Source organism: Dermochelys coriacea, chromosome 9 (assembly GCF_009764565.3).
Source record: "Dermochelys coriacea isolate rDerCor1 chromosome 9, rDerCor1.pri.v4, whole genome shotgun sequence".
In the NCBI taxonomy this organism is placed as follows: Eukaryota; Metazoa; Chordata; order Testudines; family Dermochelyidae; genus Dermochelys; species Dermochelys coriacea.
The window spans coordinates 66,225,260-66,244,061 of NC_050076.1; the positions used below are offsets into that span (position 1 = coordinate 66,225,260).

Genomic DNA, 18,802 nt, shown 5'->3' on the forward strand with positions numbered 1-18,802 from the left:
TGTAACACACTTCTGTCGCTCCTGAGCTGTCCCAGAGACAAAGGCAGCATATCCCATTTAACAGTCACTTGAGCCATCTAGTCCCCCTAATACTTCTCCTGTCTTTCTAACAGCTGACTGGGACAACACCATATATCCCTGCAGAGTTCTGAAACCACTCCGGAGATGGATCTCAAGCACGTCATTTTTGGAGAAGTTCAAGCTGGCTGCAAACTCCCCTGTTCAGGACCATCTCTATGACTGGCCAAACCAGAACTCTGACTCCATACACCCCTGAGCTGGATCCAAATCTGGATTTGAGCTTCCTAGTTCACACCCGTTTCCGATACATGCATACAGACACCAGCCCTACACATCCTATCTCCAGTATTGCCAGCCCCAGGAATTCAAATATCAGGCCCTCGCACGTCATGAGATTTTTCAAAATAATAATCTGGGGTAGGGCTGGGTGGCAGGTTCGTAGAAATTTTGGTGGTGCCCATAACTTGCCCCCCCAAACTCTGCCCCCCACCTGCCTAAGGCTCTGGGAGGGAGTTTGGGTGGGAAGAGGAGGTCTGGGGTGCAGGCCCTGGACTGGGGATTAGTGTGCAGGAGGGGTGCAGGCTCTGGGAGGGAGTTTGGGTGGGGGAGGGGGTCTGGGGTGCAGGCTCTGGGAGGGAGTTTGGGTGGGGGAGGGGGTCTGGGGTGCAGGCTCTGGGAGGGAGTTTGGGTGCAGGCTCTGGGCTGGGGGTAGGGGTGTTGGAGGGGTGTAGGCTCTGGGAGGGAGTTTGGGGGCGGGAGGGGGTGCAGAGGGAGGGAGTTTGGGGAGGAGGGGAGTGTGGGCTCTGGGAGGGAGTTTGGGGATAGAAGGGGTGAGGGCTGGGGATGAGGGGTTTGGGAGGGGCTCAGGGCTGGGAGAGAGGATTAGGGTGGGGGGGATGAGGGGCTTGGGGCGTTGGAGAGGCTCAGGGCTAGGGCAGAAGGGCAGGGAGAGGGCAGCCTGCTCTGCCATTAGAGAATGGGGGGCACTAGGACCCTATGGCAGCAGTTGATGCGGGGAGCCCGCAGAGCAGAGGCAGCATGAGCTGCGGGCTCCGGAGCCAGGGGAGGTGAGCAGGGGCAGCAAGTGGGGGCTGGGGGACACTCGGGGGAGGCGCAGGCGGAGCCGGGGGAGAGACCCGGCCCAAACGTTGGTGGAGCCGGGCCCTGAATATTGCTGGAGCGCGGTACCACGAGTGCATATAACTCGCCGCCCCTCCGTCTTTTTATTTGTTTTTTGGTTTCTGAGCCATCACCCATATTCCAGCTGCTCTCTGCAACCATGTGGGCTAGAATCTCTCGAGATCTCTTGACTCCAGGAGCTGGGGCATGCAGAAAAACACCAAGTATTGTGAAACTCGCCCTGGTTGGGGTGTGCCCTAGCCTGGGTGCATGGAATAAATGAATAAAGGCTCATGAATATTATTCTGGATAGACAAGGCTGGTGTTTTGCCATAGGTGTTTCTCAGTAGAGCAGTCAGGTCCTTTCTAAGAGAATCTGTTAGAGTTTAAAAAAAATAATGCTTAGCATTTCCTTAATGGAAGTCCAGCAGGGAAAACCCCTGCAGTTCCATTCTCATGGGCCAGATCTCCTGCCAAGTTGATAAAACAGGTGAAACAAGTTAAAAGAGAGACACACAGAATCACAAACAGATCCTGAGGAATACAGAGACAGAAAAAGCGAATCTGTCTGGACACACAGGCAGCCAGAGAAGAGTGGTAACAGCACAGATCCTTGTAGAACACCAATGGGAAACTGGGTCGTGAACCACTGGTTTCCAGCTGTGGTGATGGTAAGTGACTCTTTATTCATATCCAGTTAGAGATTCTTTTTAGATCATGAGAGACACATTTAAAAAAAAGATATCTAGCACTAGTTGGTCATGGAGAAATGGCAAATACTGTTCATTTTATACAACTACCAGTAGCTTTACTGAATAAACCTGAATGAAATAGACTTATGAACTTAAAAAGATTTAGGCCCCAACTCAGGACACCACTTCAGCATGTTCTTACCTGTAAGCACAGGGATTTTAGCACACATTAAGAACATGCTAAAATGCTGCCCTGAATTAGGTCCTTACAAAACTCCACATCTAGGGCTTGCTTGGAAGGAGGATAAATAGGCTGGCTACTTAGACAAGGTATTAAAATAGGAAAGAGAAAGGAAAAAATAATCTATAGCATGATTCAGTTAGCTTGGAATGAGTCATCCCAGGAACAAATTTGGCCTGAGGTCTTTCGAAAATCTGTATTTTTAAAAAAAAAAAAATCACTCAAATCTTTGTTTTATGTTCAAACTAACTGATTAAAATCTAAAGTATTTATTACTAAGCAAATAATTTATTCCTTGAATTTTCCCTCTTTTTCCATTAAAGAAAACTTAATAAACAGATTGTGAAATTCCCAGATATTTTTATCCAAATTGATTAGTGACTTTCTTCATTAAATGTTAACCCCAATGTGAATAGCTCCCAAACAGAGCTTAGCAAAAATTGGAATTTCCATTGCATGGGAAATTCCAATATTTTGACACTTGCTATCATCCCTCATTGGGAAAAAGAGTCAAAATACTGAATTTTTTCACAGAATGAAAATGCTGGCAAATTTCGATTCAGAAATGAAACATTTCATTTTGATATTTTCAGTAGAAACAATGGAAGTGTTTCATTTTGGTGTGTTGAAACAAATCAAAATTTTTTGTGTTGAGCCAGTTTGATATTAAACTTCATTGGCCTATGGTGCTGCAGTGCCTGAATGGGAATTGTAGTTCAGGTGCATCATGCCATCATTCTTCCTTAGGGTCCAGGCTCTCTAGCTGCAGTGCATTTCCCACAATGCACCATGTACTGTTGGTCATGAGAAGAGATGTACTCAGGCCAAGAAGACAGTCCATAGAATAGAATGTGGGAGAAGGGAGCATGAAACACCCAAAACTACCACTCCACTGATGCACTGTGACACTTTCATGTTGAAAAAAGAATGAGGAGTACTTGTGGCACCTTAGAGACTAACAAATTTATTTGAGCATAAGCTTTTGTGGGCTAAAACCCACTTCATCGGATGCATGCAGTGGAAAATACAGTAACAAGATATACACAGAGAACATGAAAAAATGGGTGTTGCCATACACACTATAAGGAGAGTGATCAATTAAGGTGGGCTATTATCAGCAGGAGAAAAAAACCTTTTGTAGTGATAATCAGGATGGCCCATTTCCAACAGTGACAAGAAGGTGTAACGGTCGGGGGGGGGGGGGGAATAAGCATAGGGAAATAGTTTTACTTTGTGTAACAAAATGTTTCAACTCTGTTCAACAAATCTAAATGTTTCAATCTGGGTCAAACTATCTCAAAACTCAATATTTCATTTTGAATTTCCTGACAGAAAACTGAAACATTTCAACAAAAATTAAAAATGTCCTATGGAAATTTCTGATTTTGTGAAAAGTACTTTTTCCATTGAAAAATCATTTTGCAAGAAAACCCCCAATCAGCTCTACTCACAACCAGGGTGCTGCAAATGTTTGATAATTGAAATGTAAAATTCAGTCTCTGTTGGTCAGTCACTTAAGTCACTTTAAGTGTTGTTTCTGTCTCCTGACTGGACAACTGATGCAACTAGCCAACACATCACACATTTAGAATGCTGAATATTGTAATTGAATACACAATCTGAAATGTTGCTTTTGGGAAATATTCAGGCTTGAAATTTGTTTTTTGGGAATATTCACACTGGTAAAACCTGGCTGCTCAAGTGTTTATGGAAAGCAAAAACAACAAAAAATGGGGCCAAACACAGTTACATCAAAATCCAGTTTTCAATTTGAATGAATATTCACAGATTTCCCCACCACCACCACCACCACTATTCTGTCAGTTCAACTTTTATTATATTTAAGGATTTCTTCAGAGAAAACTACAAAACCCTGGTGCCATGTCAAACATTTTCTCTATTTCCCTTTCCTCATTCTTTATAGATAAAGGAATGACAACAGCATAATTTTGTTAAGAATTTATCAGCTCCCCTGCTTAGTCCCAACCTAAGGTCATGATCTCTTATATATTACATCATAGTTGCTTGCTGAGGAAGCCAGTTCATTGCCTTTGTGAGAAGGAAACCAGTGGAAGTGATAGAAAAACAGCATTGTACCTAAGGCATTGATCTATAGAGCCCCGCAAATCCACGGATATCTGCTTTATATCCACAGATATCCGCATCCGGATCATTTTTGCGGATCGGATGCCAATGCAAATTTTGTATTGTTCAGGGTTCTACTGATTTACTAGGGTCACACACCCCGTGGACCCCTTCTTCCTTCACAGGGCCCATATTATACTGGTGCAAAGCTTGTTATATTATCAAGGCCTAAATAGTTAATCCATTTTAGACAGTAAGATCTTCAGGACAAGGACTATCGGCTTGTGTTATACATATTGGCAACACTTAAATAATAAAGGCTCCGATTCAGGCAGGTGTTGAAACACATGCCTAACTTTAAGCATGTGAGTAGTCCCTTTGATGTTAATTAGACTACTCATATGTTTAAACATAAAAGCGTAAGAAGGACCATACTTGGTCAGACCAATGGATCATCTAGTCCAGTATTCTGACAGTGGCCAGATGCTTCAGAGGTGAATGGAACAGAGCAACGTATTGAGTGATCCATCCCCTGTCATCCAGTACCTAGCAATTGGAGGTTTAGGGACACCCGGAGCATGGGGTTGTATCCCCGATCTTACTGGCTAATAGCCATGGATGGACCTATTCTCCATTAACTTGTCTAATTCTTTTCTGAATCCAGTTATACTTTTGGCTTTCACAACATCCCCTGGCAATGAGTTGTATAGATTGTGTGACAAAGAACTTCCTTATCATGGGTGGTGGGTACCCTAGGAAAGGCTTTGCTTCCCCAGACAACCTACCATGGCCCCACCTCCAGGCCAGTGTGCCTTCTGCAGGGACTCGGGGACGCTGGTGCTGGGCCGTGCTGCCTGCTCGGCGCTCCGGGGCTGGCCACCTGAGCACTGGAACTGGGAGCCGCCCGGAGCCCTGGGGCTGGGGGTGCAGTGACCGTGCCACCTGAGAACTGGGGCTGGAGGTGTGGCGACCGCGCTGCCCGGCCACCCGATCCCTGGAGCTGGAGGCGTGGCGACCATGCCACCCAGCCGCCTGAGCAACTGGACTGGGGGCCGCGGTGACCATGCTGCCCAGATACCCAGGGCTGGGGACACGGCGTCCGTGCTGCCAGGCCTCCTGAAGCACCAGGGCTGGAGGTGCTATGGCTGCACTGCCCAGGGGCTGTGGGCATTGAAGCTGCAGCGCACCGGGACTGGGGCTGTGGTGGGGATGTTTTGGGCTCCTGCAGGGGAGGGGGAGGTTAAAGGGGGAGAAGAGGGGGCAGAAGGGGAGGGTGCGGGGTTAGCCTCCCCTGGCGGCCATGTGCCCTTATTTTTGTTTTAAACCTGCTGCCTATTAATTTCATGGGGTGATGCCTGGTTCCTGTGTTATGTGAAGCAATAAACAACTTCCTTATTCACTTTTTCCACATCGTTCATGATTTTATAGACCTCGATCATATTCCCCTCAGTTGTCTCTTTTCCAAGGTGAACAGTACCAGCCTTTTTAATTTATCCTCATATGAAAGCTGTTCCATACCCTTAATCATTAAAAGGGTACCTTTTCCAATTCTAACATATCTTTTTTGAGAAAGGGTGACCAGAACTACACACCATATTCAAGGTATGGGAGGATCATAGATTTATATAGTAGCACTATGATATTTTCTGTCTTATTATCTATCCCTTTGCTAATGATTCCAAACATTCTGTTAGTTCTTTTGACAGCTGATGTACATTGAGCAGATGTTTTCAGAGAACTATCCATGATGACTCCAAGATCTCTTTCTTGAGAAGTAACAGCTAGTTTCAACACCATCATTTTGTGTGTATAACTGGGATTATGTTTTCAAATGTGCATTACTTTGTATTTATCAGCACTGAATTTCTCCTGCCATTTTTTTGCCCAGTCACTCAGTTTTGTGAGATCCCCCTTTCTAACTCTTTTTAGTCTGCTTTTGACTTAGCTATCTTGAGTTATTTTGTATCATCTGCAAACTTCATTGTTCATCCCCTTTTCCAGATCATTTATGGATATGTTGAACAGCATGAGTCCTTGTACAGATCTTTGGGGGATCCCACTATTTATCTCTCTCTGCTTGAAAACTGACCATTCCTACCCTTTGTTTCCTGTCTTTCAATCAGTTAGCGATCCAGGAGAGGACCTTCCCTCTTATCCCAGGATTCCTTTCTCTGCTTAAGAGCCTTTGAGGAGGGACCTTGTCAAAAGTTTTCTGAAAGTCCAAGTACACTATATCCACTGGATTTCACCCGTCCAAATATTTGTTGACCCTCTCAAAGAATTCTAATAAATTGGGGAGGCATGATTTCCCTTTGGAAAAGGGAGTTGACTCTTCCCCAATATACCACGTTCATTTATACGTCTGATAATTCTGTTCTTTACTATAGTTTCAACCAATTTGGCCAGTACTCAGATTAAGTTTACCAGCCTGTAATTGCCAGGATCACCTGAGGAGCCTTTTTAAAAGAAAATCAGCATCACATTAGCTATCCACCAGTCAGCTGGTACAGTGGCTGATTTAAGCCATTGGTTACATGCCACAGTTAAGTTAGGCATGAGTTTAAGTACCTTTTTGAGCTCTGAAGTGCCCAAGTTACCTCCTAATAAAGTCCATGGGACTTTTGCTCGATAAGGACTGCTGAATTTGGTTCAAATAACATAATTAAATAAAAACATTGTAATGATAAAAAAAATCATTCTAAAACAATAAATGCATGTTCTTTCCATATTTCTCATTAGGATTCTGGCTGGCTAGTGTCATGGTAGCATCTATTCAATAGTAAATACTTTGCGTGCTTTGCTAAGAATTTCCTAGATTATTTAAATGGCCCCTTCTGCTTCCCTTTGAGTTACAGCTTCGCACACACTGACTTAGTGGAAACACTTTAAATTCCATGGACAGTTTTGTTTGCAGTGGTGTTGCAGCCATGTTGGTCCCAGGATTACTGTGCATCTGATGAAGTGAGCCATAGCTCACGAAAGCTTATGCTCAAATAAATTTGTTAGTCTCTAAGGTGCCACAAGTCCTCCTTTTCTCTTTGCGAATACAGACTAACACGGCTGCTACTCTGAAACCTGTGTGACTACACCTACTAAATTACTGAGTAAGCTAAACTATGGTGTAATATGAAAGAAATCATCTACAGTGTCTAGTGAAATGGGGTCTGATCCTGCTCTCAGTTACAGGGGTGTAAAACCAGTCACTGCACAGAAGTTAGTTGTTACTCTGCATTTACAACTGTGTCACTGAAAGTGGAATTTGGCCCAAATGCTCAGAGGGAGTTAGGCATCTAAATATCTTGGAAGATCTGCAATGCCTGCTGCTTTGGCATCAGTGGACTCTGCATGGGCTGGGCACAGGGGTTTGCCTGCATGGAGCCAGCGGCAGGATCAGGATCTAACTCAGTGGCCAACAGCTGCCATAGAAGCACAGAGATCTGATGTGGGATTTGTGCTTGAGGAATTTTGGCTCTCTTGATGTTTGATAAGTGCTGCTACTGCTGGGGAAAGATACTGGCCTGACTGCCCTGGAGATGGAAGCCCTCTACTTATCCACAGACCATGGACAGTTTAGGTACTGGAAGGGCTGGCTTCCTCCCAACAGCTATGCTACCCTGACCTGGAAAGGTGAGAGATGAGAGGGGAATTCTGTCTCGATGGCCCCTTCAGCCAGTGCTGTGTGTGCGTGCGTGCGTGTGTGCGCGCTGAAGGGAGGGCAAAGGCTGCGTTTGCAAGGAGTCACAGATCCAACATATTAAATAAATATATAAATACTGACCTGGGTTGCTGAGGGGTGCATTTTAAACATGGTCTTACCAAAGCTGCTGCTCCCACAATATGATAGTCCTGCCACTTTTTTCAGATCACTTTATGCATTGCCCTTGGCCTCTCTGCTGAGACAGAGTGCCAGCTATGCCAGGGGATTGTAATATGGGCACTTCTCCATTGGGAGCTAGACAGAGAACCAGCGACTCCTCTAACCTAGGCCAGGACACTCAGATGGTGTCAGATACCCATTGTCCTGTCACTGACGTGATCCGATGGGCTGAATGGAAACTGTCCATGAACAGCATCACGCTCTTGTTTGGGGGGGGAAGAGGAGATGCTAACCCCTCTCACTGAGTGACTGAGCAGCACTACTGTAGTCCTATCTTGGGCTCTGAACAGCCCCCCAAAGCCAGATGACAGGTGAGACCCTTGGGAACAGTGATACAAACAGAACCAGCTGATGGACTTTCTGTTAGTCTGGTCCTTCCCTCATCACCTACAGGCCCAATAACCTCAGATAATGGGGAGTAGCAGGGACATTCTCCTTTCATTTCAATCCACAGTTCCCCTGGACTCATGCTGAGAACTCGTCTGCCCTGCTAAGGTTTGCCAATACAAGGAGCATTTGGGAACAGAAGTTCCTTCAGTGTGGCAAGCTCTGCGTCCTCCTTGGTATCCAGCTTCCCATGACTTCAATAGGAGCTGTCTGTGGGTGCTCTCACCTCAGAAAATGAGGTCTTAACCCTCTAGGGCTGCAGGGCCAACTCCTTTTCCCAGGAACACCAGCACAGTGCTGAGCTCTCACAGCTTCTACTGGTCTCAAGGGGCGTCATGGCACCTCAGAACATCAGACACAAAGTGTCTCAAAATGAGCACCAAAATCAGTGAGCCTCTCTGAAAGTGCTGTTGCAAGTGATCACTCTGCTTTCTAATTAGATGCAGTGATTACAGCCCGTGGGCCACATCCTGAGCTGGTATAAATTGGAATCACTCCCCGGAAGTCAGTAGAGCTACAGCAACTGAGGATCTGGCCCTCCTGAATTTTATGGTACACTAGCATTTCCCTTTAAGGTTCACTGAAATAAAGGAGACACAATTCTTTTGTTAAAAGAAAAGGAGGACTTGTGGCACCTTAGAGACTAACAAATTTATTAGAGCACAAGCTTTCGTGAGCTACAGCTCACTTCATCGGATGCAACAATTCTTTTGTTGGTACCTCCTCCCCTCAGACACACTAACACCCTGTTTGATTGTGGGGTCTTTCAATTGCCATTTAACTGTCTTTTCTCCCCCTCTCTAGGCAGCCTGGTTGGGCCTGAATGTTTTCCTGTTTGTATATTATTTCCTGCTATTTGACAGGGATAAGAAGTTCTACTACACCAGAGTGCTACTTGGGGTAAGGACAGTCTCCCTCTCTCTCCCCTGCCCCTCTTTTTGCAAAACACTGACCTTATCAGCTGGGAGTGTTTCCCATCACAGCCCCCTTCAGGCTGGAGATGGACCAGCTGTGTAAACGTCCCCTGCCCCCCATTTCCTGCTGGTGCTGCTCCACACCAGCGAGGTTGTTTGTGGCTATGACCCCTTTGGGCTTTCATCACAGTAGAAGTCTAGTGCTGGCTGGGGCAGAACACTAGCCAGTAGTGATTGACATACACTAGCACCCACTGCTGTTCAGTGAGGGGAGGATGGAAAAATCCCCCCCTCCCTGGGGTGTGTGAAGGGCCTCAGGCTCCTGCATTAAAGCCAAATGCAGTGTGGTGTATACAGTGATAGCTGGTTACTGGTGGGCACCCACAAAGTGAGACTGACCCAGTCTTTGCACATCCCCATCTCCTCTCCAGTCTGCGCTGGCATGGGCCCGGGCCTCTGCAAAATGCCTGAACTTTAACAGCATGCTGATCCTGTTACCAGTGTGTCGCAACCTGCTCTCCTTCCTGAGGGGCACTTGCTCGGTGAGTGACCAGCCCTGCCCCACCATCACTCCCCATCCCACCGCACAAACGCTCACCCAGGACTGGGACTGATTCTGGCTTCACCTGGCACTCCCGGCCAGTCACACCCAGCAGGGTCATGCACTAGTGACAGAATGAGCCAGACATCAAAACATCAGGAGACTGGTCCCAAAGTCATTTACAAATACTACTGTGTTTGTGATGTGGCCTTTGCATGTCCCCTGGCTCAGGCTATGTGCCTGTGTGTGTGTGTGTGTGTGTGAAATCAGTGCAGCCAACTCTTCCACATGTACAGTGTGAGGGGGTTTTACTGCTGCTGCTTGATGGGGTACGGTTGGGTGAGGTCTCCCACCAATCTCCCCAATGCTCATAGTTCCCATTAATTACTTCTGTGTCCCCCCACAGGCCCTCCCTCAGCCCAGCAATTAATTATCCACCCCCCCCCCACCCCTCCTGCAGCTTCTGCAGCCTCTTCTCTTGGACCTGCGGGGCTGCAGCACGGTCCCCTCCTCCCCTTTCCTAGGCCAGAGGGGCAGCTTCAGGGGCTCTTCACCCCTTCTGCATCCTCCCAGGCTGGGTGTTGCAGGGATGGAGGAAGAAGGGCAGGGAACAGACTGACCCAGGGCTTGGCAGAGGGGAGGGACACCTCCCTCCTTCCCTACTCTGAGAATGGTGCCATCTCCTCCCTCACCTAAAAGGTGTTCTGGCTCCTGAGGACAGGGGAGGGCTCCATGTGCCTCCTGCAGCAGTGGCTGCTTCACCTCAGGAGGCAGCGTAGGGGGAAAGCCACTAATCACAGGGGTAGGGTTGCTAGCACCAATGCCCAAGTGGCTCCAGCTGAGGACAAGGTCCCCTCATTGGCTACAGCTAGATGCAATACGCAACATGGCCCCTGGCCCTATGTGTCCATGTGCCTGCCTGCCTGCCCCTAGAGTCTCCCCCTGCCCAATATGGGGAGGGGCTTTCTCTGCCCCCATTCCCCCCCCACACACAGAGAGGCTGGCCCTGCCCCTCTTGCACCCACTGTCTGGAAGCAGCTCTCCATTTGCTGACCATTTCCTCTCCTCCCTGCAGTGCTGCAGGCGTACAATGAGGAAGCAGCTGGATCACAACCTCACCTTCCACAAGCTTGTGGCCTACACGATTGCCCTGTTCACAGGTAAGTCAGGCACCCACCTCACTGCACATGAACAGTCACTCAGTACAGAAAAGTGCTGCACCAGCCAGCAGTCGCTGGTTCAGGGTCCCCCTGGCCTGCGGATTAGGGTTGCTAACCCTCCAGGATTGTCACATTATGTCATGTGATGAAACCTCCAGGAATACATCCAACCCAAACTGGCACCCTACGGGGGGCAGAGCGAGCAGATGCCCAGGCCTTCCCCAGTGGGATGTTGATCAGGGTCTGAGCACGGTCTCCATGCGGCGAGCGTGTGTTCTATATCCAAGAGGGCAGTGGGTGGGGTGCTGACCCTTTCAGTGCAGGCTGTGTTGCCTTGGCTTGCAGCAGATCTCCAAGGGTATGTCTACACAGCAATTAAACACCTGTGCCTGGCCCAGGTCAGCTGATTTGGGCTCCCAGGGCTAGGGCTGCAGGGTTGGAAAATTGCTGTGTAGGCATTTGGGCTCAGGCTAGATCCCAGGCTATGAGACCCCACAATGCAGGAGGGTCCCAAAGCCTGGGCTCTAGCCCAAGCCCCAATGTTTACCCAGCAATTTTAGCCCTGCAGCCCAAGTCAGTTAAGCCAGGCCAGCCATGGCTGTGCTGCAGGTTTTTTATTCCAGTGTAGACATGCCCAGGGTGATGGACTCCCAGGGTGTAGGTTCCAATCTCTCTCTCTCTCTCTCTCTGTGTGTCTGTGATGTTCAGCTGTTCATATCATCGCCCACCTGTGTAACTTTGAGTGGTACAATGATAGCCAGCAAGCTGCGGATGGGAGCCTCTCCTCCATTCTCTCCGACCTGCACCAAGATGAGGAGAGTAACAAGTGGCTAAACCCCATCCACTCCAACAGCACGGTGAGTGCCCAGGGCCTGCCATGTGGGGATGTGAGCCCCAGGGTGGCTGCCATGGCTTCATTCTGTGCTGCCTGCTGACTTTATGTGACCATCCCCGTCTCCTCACTGTGTTCTCTTGCAGACTCCAGCGTACGTGACATTCACTACCATCCCGGGCCTGACAGGCGTGATCATCACTGTGGCGCTGATCCTCATGGTCACCTCCTCCATGGAGTTCATCCGCAGGAGCTATTTCGAGGTCTTCTGGTACACACACCACCTCTTCACCATCTACTTCGCTGGCCTTGTCATCCATGGCATCGCGTAAGGCACCACACAGCAGCCACAAGTCACTCCCAAATGGCATCTCACTGGCAAGCCCTGTCCACCTCCCCATCTGTCCTGCACTCCCCACTTCCTATCCTGGCATGAGACTCTCACACCACATCCCTAGCACTGCGGAGCATCTGTCACCCTCCCCGCTTCCCAGCCAAGCACCTGTCTCACCCTCCCTTTACCCAACCCCCTCCTCTGACTGTTCCACCCTCCCCAGTTTGCCAGCAGAACCTCCTGCTATCACATGCTCCCCATCTCTAAGCCAGCGTCTCCCCTTCCTCCTTTGCTGAGCAGTTATGAAGGTGAAGCAGGGAGGTAAGCAGGCTTGGATCAGGAGAGCTGTGGTGACATTTCTCTCCTCTCCCAGTGGTCTTGTTCGTGGGCAGACAGCGGAGAGCTTGAGTAAGCACAACCCTGTGCACTGTGCGCAGGACCCTACACACTGGGGAAGAAAAAACAAACACTCCCACTGTGAAGAGCCCGAGTTTGGGAGCATCCCAGCTGAGGTGAGTCCTTCCAGTGCAGATATTAGCTGGCAGACCACACTGAGCTGACTGACAGACCTCACCCTTGTCTCATCAGGAGGGTGCAGCTCAGCCACTGACACAATCTCATTTTCCATGGTGTGATGGGAGAGATACTTGCATAGAATATCAGGGTTGGAAGGGACCTCAGGAGATCATCTAGTCCAACCCCCTGCTCAAAGCAGGACCAGTCCCCCAATTTTTGCCACAGAACCCTAAATGGCCCCCTCAGGGATTGAACTCGCAACCCTAGGTTTAGCAGACCAATGTTCAAACCACTGAGGAGTTCTCTGACTCTCCTAATTCCTTCCCCTTCCTGTCACTCATGCCTCCCAATAGAACAAGCTCCCTCCCACCTCCCTAAAGCCTCTCCATGCCAAGTATCCCACGGGGGCCCTTCACAGTCTGCCTCAGCCCTGTTCAACTTTCCAGGTGCTTCTTGCCAAGAGAGCCCCATCCCCTGCAATGTACACTCCTGGCCAACCCACCTCTTCCCTGCTGGTTCCCAGCCTGACAGGGTGGGTGAGAAATGGCAGCAGGCAACAGTACAGGGCAAGGCTCCTATCAGGTAAGAGCAGCTCCAACCTGCTGCTCTGGGGGTAGCCCTCAGTGTCATCCAGCTGGGAAGTAGCCAGTTCTCAAAAGGGTTAAGAAGAGGGGACGACATGGACAATATACAAAGCCCTCTGCCGAGGGGCTTGGAAACCCAGCTTTTCTCCTGCTCTCTGAATTGACATTAGACTGAAATACCCTCCCCTCATTCACTGTAACCCGCACTGCACTAGTGAGCATCACCCAGGGGAGCTCTGTGCCAAGCTGGCATGGATTGCAGGGACAACTCCTGAGCAATGGCTCTCACCCTCTGCCCAGACCCCTGGTGATGGGAGCAATGTGACAACCTGAATTAGATGGGTGGGACAGTGCTCTTTAGGTATAAGGTACTAGTGACAATTCTGGTGCGCCCATGTCACCCGGCACCAGCATGGAGCCATGTCTCCTGTGTCATAACGACATTTCTCAAAACATTAGGCGAGAACGTTTGAGCTGGGAATTACCAGGTAGGGACATCAGTGTCCTACACTGCCAGACCTCCCCTCAGTGCCCATTGGCTTCTTCAGAGATGGAAAGGCTCTCACAACATATTACTCACTTCTGTCTCCACAGTCCTGGCAGTGGGTGCTGGCCCCAGTCCTTCTCTATGTCTTTGAGCGGTTATTACGCTTTTGGCGTTCTCAGCAGAGGGTCGTTGTTACAAAGGTAAGGGGTGTTTTGGCACAGCCAGTGCAGCCTCTCCCAGCAGGAGTCACTGTAGGCAATGGGATAGAAGCACTGCCTGTGGGAGCTCCTAGTCACTCCAATCCCATTCTTTCCCAGCAGGAATCACTGTAGGCTCCCTGTGTGGGGTGCTCCGAGCTACTCCAGGCATAGCCCAAGTAGTGGTGTCACTGTAGTGGCAGCTGGGTGGGACATACTCATGCTTTGTGGATGTGCCTTTCCCACAGGCTGTCATGCATCCATCAAAAGTATTGGAACTACAGATGCACAAGAAGGGCTTCAGCATGGAAGAGGGACAGTATATTTTCATCAATTGTCCCTCTGTCTCGTGCCTGGAGTGGCATCCTTTCACCCTGACCTCTGCACCAGAAGAAGACTTTTTCTCCGTCCACATCCGGGCAGCAGGAGACTGGACAGAGAATCTAATTGATACCTTTCAGCAGCAGAAACCAAAGACACCCAGGTAGGCCAGGGCTGCATTAGAGTCAGGAAGCCAATAGAACTCTACCTCTGGGAAGAGTTTTGTGATACAAAGTGATCCAGGGAAGTGGCTTCGACCTCTTACCTGGGTCCTGCCTTATTTTACCAGGATAGAGATGGATGGCCCCTTTGGCACAGCCAGTGAAGACGTGTTCCAGTATGAGGTTGCCATGCTGGTGGGAGCAGGGATCGGGGTCACGCCCTTTGCCTCAGTACTGAAATCAATCTGGTACAAGTTCCAGCATGCAGACCAGCGTCTCAAAACCAAAAAGGTAACCAGTGAAATGGGGGAAAGGCTGGCCCTACAGCTGTCTGTCTGACCTTCATTCCCAGCAACCTCGTGTGTCCTTAAAGTGCAACTTCCCACCATCCCCAGCACTGTCCTAGAATGCGAAGCTACAGCCTTCCTGCTGAATCTGTCCTTACTGTAATGGGGACTCTCCTCTGCTCCACTGCAGTGCACAGCTCTCCCATTGTCAGTAACATCTCTTTCTCTTTGTGCTGTTGGATCCCAGATCTACTTCTACTGGCTCTGCCGGGATACAGGTGCATTTGCCTGGTTCAATGACCTGCTCGCCTCCCTGGAGCGAGAGATGGAAGAATCTGGCAAAGCAGGTTTCCTGAACTACAGACTCTTCCTCACGGGCTGGGACAACAGCATTGTGAGTCTCATACACTATATGGTCCTGATGGCAGGAGATGTGTCACAGTCTAGGAGGGGAGAACACTATGGCCCAGAAGGGAACGGGGAGAATGTCTGTAGATAGGGATGGGAAGAAGGTGAGAACACCATATTAAAAGCTAGACAAGATGAACACAGGCACCAGAGTGGGGATTCTGCCATTTAACCCCTCAGGGAGGGTGGCAACAGTTGAGGCCAAGGCCTCATGAAAGAGGGCTCCTGCAGCCCGACTGCCTGTTCTCACTCCTCATCTCCTGTAACTCTAGGCTGGCCAAGCAGCTTTCAACTTTGATAAAGACATGGATGTGGTGACAGGTCTCAAACAGAAAACCTCCTTTGGGAGACCCATGTGGAGCAATGAGTTCTCTACAGTGGCAACTGCCCACCCCAGGTAGGTGTCTAGTGCCCTGGAGACCAGGTTGCCAGAACTGGAAATGCCTCTTCCTCCTCAGACTGCATGCCCAGCAAGTCTAGTGCTGCTTCTGTAAGCACAGGTGCCAAGTAAGGACACTGAGAATGAGCTGTATATGATACAGCACCAGAACGATTGGATTCATAGGTTAGGGATTATAGTAATCATCTGATCCCCTGTATAACACAAGCCAGAGAACTTGCCAAAATAATTCCTAGAGCAGATATTTTAGAAAAACAGCCAATCTTGATTTAAAAATTGCCAGTAATGGAGAATTCACCATAACTCTTGATCAATTGTTCCAGTGGTTAATTACTGAAGAGCTCTCAGATTATTGGATTCTAACAGCCTGGGTTTTTCAGAGGTGCAGAGCACCTACAGCTTCTACTAACTTCAAGTGGAATCATGGCTGCTCAGCATCTCTGAAAACTGGGCCCAAGGCCAGAAATTCAAGGATCTTCTATGGCAGTGGTTTTCAACCTTTTCTCATTTGTGGACCTCTAACAAATTTCAAATGGAGGTGCAGACCCCTTTGGAATGACGTTAGACCACAGGGTGAAAACCACTGTGCTATACGATGATGGCAACGTCTCCCCTTCTGGGAAGCACTGGGAAGAACTGAAGGTTTCCTGCACTGATCATAAATACCCTGCACAGCAAAATCCTTCTCCATTGCTCCTCCACACACAGCTGTTCAGAAGGAACGGTGTAAAGAGGACTGGAGTCTCCTCTGAGGTAGGGGTGATGGGCATAAGGGATGTTAGGAGTTAAGTGGTCTCAGAGTTCCCTGGAGCTACGGGCTAATACATGCAATGTAATTCATCTGATACACTGCCCCATCAGCAGGGACCAATGAATGACTAGGATGGGGGTGTGTTCTGAAGATGGAGGCAAGTGAAGGCCCACAGATGGTGAAGGGCCCTGGACAGAGCCTGGGGAGGGCAGATTATTCCTCCCCAGCATTAACATCTCCTTTGTTCTGTGCAGGTCTGTGGTGGGTGTGTTCCTTTGTGGGCCTCAAGCTTTGGCAAAAAGCCTGCAGAAGTGCTGCCATCAGTACTCCAGCCTGGACCCTAGGAAGGTCAAATTCTACTTCAACAAGGAGAACTTCTAAGCAGCAGAAACATGGTGACTACATGGTCTGACACCACAGCCTCCCAGAGAGCAATTATCTGATCCTCTACAGCTCCTTTTAAAACTGAATCAACCTGGCCATGCTGAGGATGCGCTGACTGACACTACTGGGAACTACAGACATTCAAATCACATGTCTCCTACCTACTAAACACAAGGAAGTAGTGAGCTTCCAAAACAATACTGCATTCCTCCGAAGGAAGTGTTCTTTTGAATTTTCCACCTTGTATCTCCTTTGAAGGGGAGGGAAATGGGTCTCCGTCACTAGAAGTCAACAGTGATCTTGCATGCAGATGGGAGCTGAAATGGACTTTCTGGTGCAATCAGCATGAACTTAAAGTTTGATTGTGGCACCTGCACAAGGGACTGACAAAGGCTGAGATTGATAATTAAACTTGATTTTGGACATGAATAGAGGAATTCCAGGATGATGGGCTTGGGGGAAATCTGCTGGGTAGAAGGACAGAGGTCGTTTATAGCTGATCCATCCCCAAGGGGAAATATTCTCCAGTAAATGTTTCTGTAAACGAGTATTAAAATAAACAAAACTTGCTTCCCTTATAAATAGCTTGTGATAAAACCCAACCCAGGTGAACGATTCTGTTCACTTTAAGATGCAATTGCACAGCATTTACCTAGTGCCTGACTGTGTCTGCTGAACCTGTGCTCTGTCTGCACTAACTGTAAAAAACAAAGGGTAGTAAAGTCAAATTGCCACCTTCTCTCCCATCACAGCAGTTCTGTTGGGTGACACTGTAAGCAGAACCCTATAATATTCTGTCATCCAGTAGCCACAGCAGAAAGGTTTAACAACCCTATTCAGAGTGACTCACAGAGAGAAAACTTGCTTGAATATATCCAGAAAAGAAGAAAAACATACTACCAGGAATGGAAGATATCTTAAATGATACAGCAGCCACAGCTGATCTGCCAGTTGAGAGCAAGGGAGCTTAGAAATCCGCTATTACATTTTTCACGTCAGGACTGGTAGCGACTGAAAGATGAGCTACCCCTTTCAGCCCTATAAGAGATTTTCCACAGAAGGATGTACACAAGTGTAAGAGCTGTTGTGGGAACAGTTGCACTACAGCTTCCTATGCTGTACGCAGTTGTGGGCAGAGCACTCCAGGGCTATAATTCAGTCTCTTACACCAGCACACAATTCACTGAAAGAAAGGCTCAAGACAAACTTCAATCAGACAAGTGCAGCCGATACATTTTTATCACAGGTGCTTTGGCAAGGGTGCCTTATAAATTTTGCCAAAGTGCCTGTGGCTCAAGTGTTCCCACTTGCCTGTTACCACAAAAGACCGTACTGCTTAAATGGGGGGTTGCTATGAACTGTTTGAAATGTTTTTTCTCTCACTGATGGAGCGAGCTCACGCAGTTGTTAATGAAAGAAAAATGACACAGATGTGGGCATTTTCAATGGGGCCAGTTGGTGCCTGGGAAGGGCTCCAGATCAACTGGGACATTTTTGGTAACAGGACATCTTCACCTCCTGCCCCTTTCACTCCTCAAAGGCCACATGTATTAAACTCAGTAAAGCAAACATAATACAGACCCACCTCTTTGTCCCACCACAGGGGTCAGGCTGGCCTAACTAACCCTTGTCACACTCCCCAAATTACCATTTCAGTGCACCAGCCTTCTCCAGACACGCCAGTTTACTGAGCATCTCCTGCCAGAAACTGCAAGTAACAACAGCAGCATCTCATCTGTTCAGCAAATAGCAACAAGCTGCCTAGAGGGGCCATCTCTTTCTCCCTTCATCCCCTTTAGAAAGAGACATGTTGAGCACAGATCAGCCTATAAGAAACCTCCTGTGTGGTTAAGGGAACAAGGCTGGGAAACATGGAGCTCAGTGTCTGCAGGAACCAAGTGACTAATGATCAATCCTGGAGCCAGGACATGCTGCAGCAGATGAAGGAATTCCCTGACTATACTGGAGAGAGGCCATCATGCCTGGCCAGGTGAAGGGCGCACACAAGCGACCCAGAGGCCTTTACCATCTCTAGTGCTTCTGAGTCAGGCACAGAGAGAGGTGCCCGTTGGAAGCGGTTTCAGGTAGAGCCGTGGCCTGTAC

General features: G+C 48.6%; 1 protein-coding gene across 4 annotated transcripts; it reads left to right on the forward strand.

Moving 5' to 3' along the window:
* Positions 1–1,222: 1,222 nt before the first annotated feature.
* Positions 1,223–17,276, forward strand: NOX1 (NADPH oxidase 1). Of its 4 annotated transcripts, none has more exons than XM_043492937.1 (13): positions 1,223–1,811; positions 9,227–9,322; positions 9,768–9,878; positions 10,953–11,037; positions 11,746–11,894; positions 12,016–12,140; positions 12,577–12,715; positions 13,898–13,990; positions 14,236–14,471; positions 14,598–14,760; positions 15,004–15,150; positions 15,437–15,561; positions 16,570–17,276. In XM_043492937.1, exons 1-13 carry the CDS (start codon positions 1,767–1,769, stop codon positions 16,694–16,696), a joined length of 1,641 nt encoding a protein of 546 aa, XP_043348872.1. In that variant the 5' UTR covers positions 1,223–1,766; the 3' UTR covers positions 16,697–17,276. The 4 variants fall into 4 exon arrangements, with proteins under 4 accessions (XP_043348872.1, XP_038272486.1, XP_043348873.1 ...); XM_038416558.2 differs by having other exon boundaries at positions 1,225–1,811; positions 12,016–12,197; XM_043492938.1 differs by lacking the exon at positions 1,223–1,811 and adding an exon at positions 8,920–8,974.
* The last annotated feature ends 1,526 nt before the right edge of the window (positions 17,277–18,802 follow it).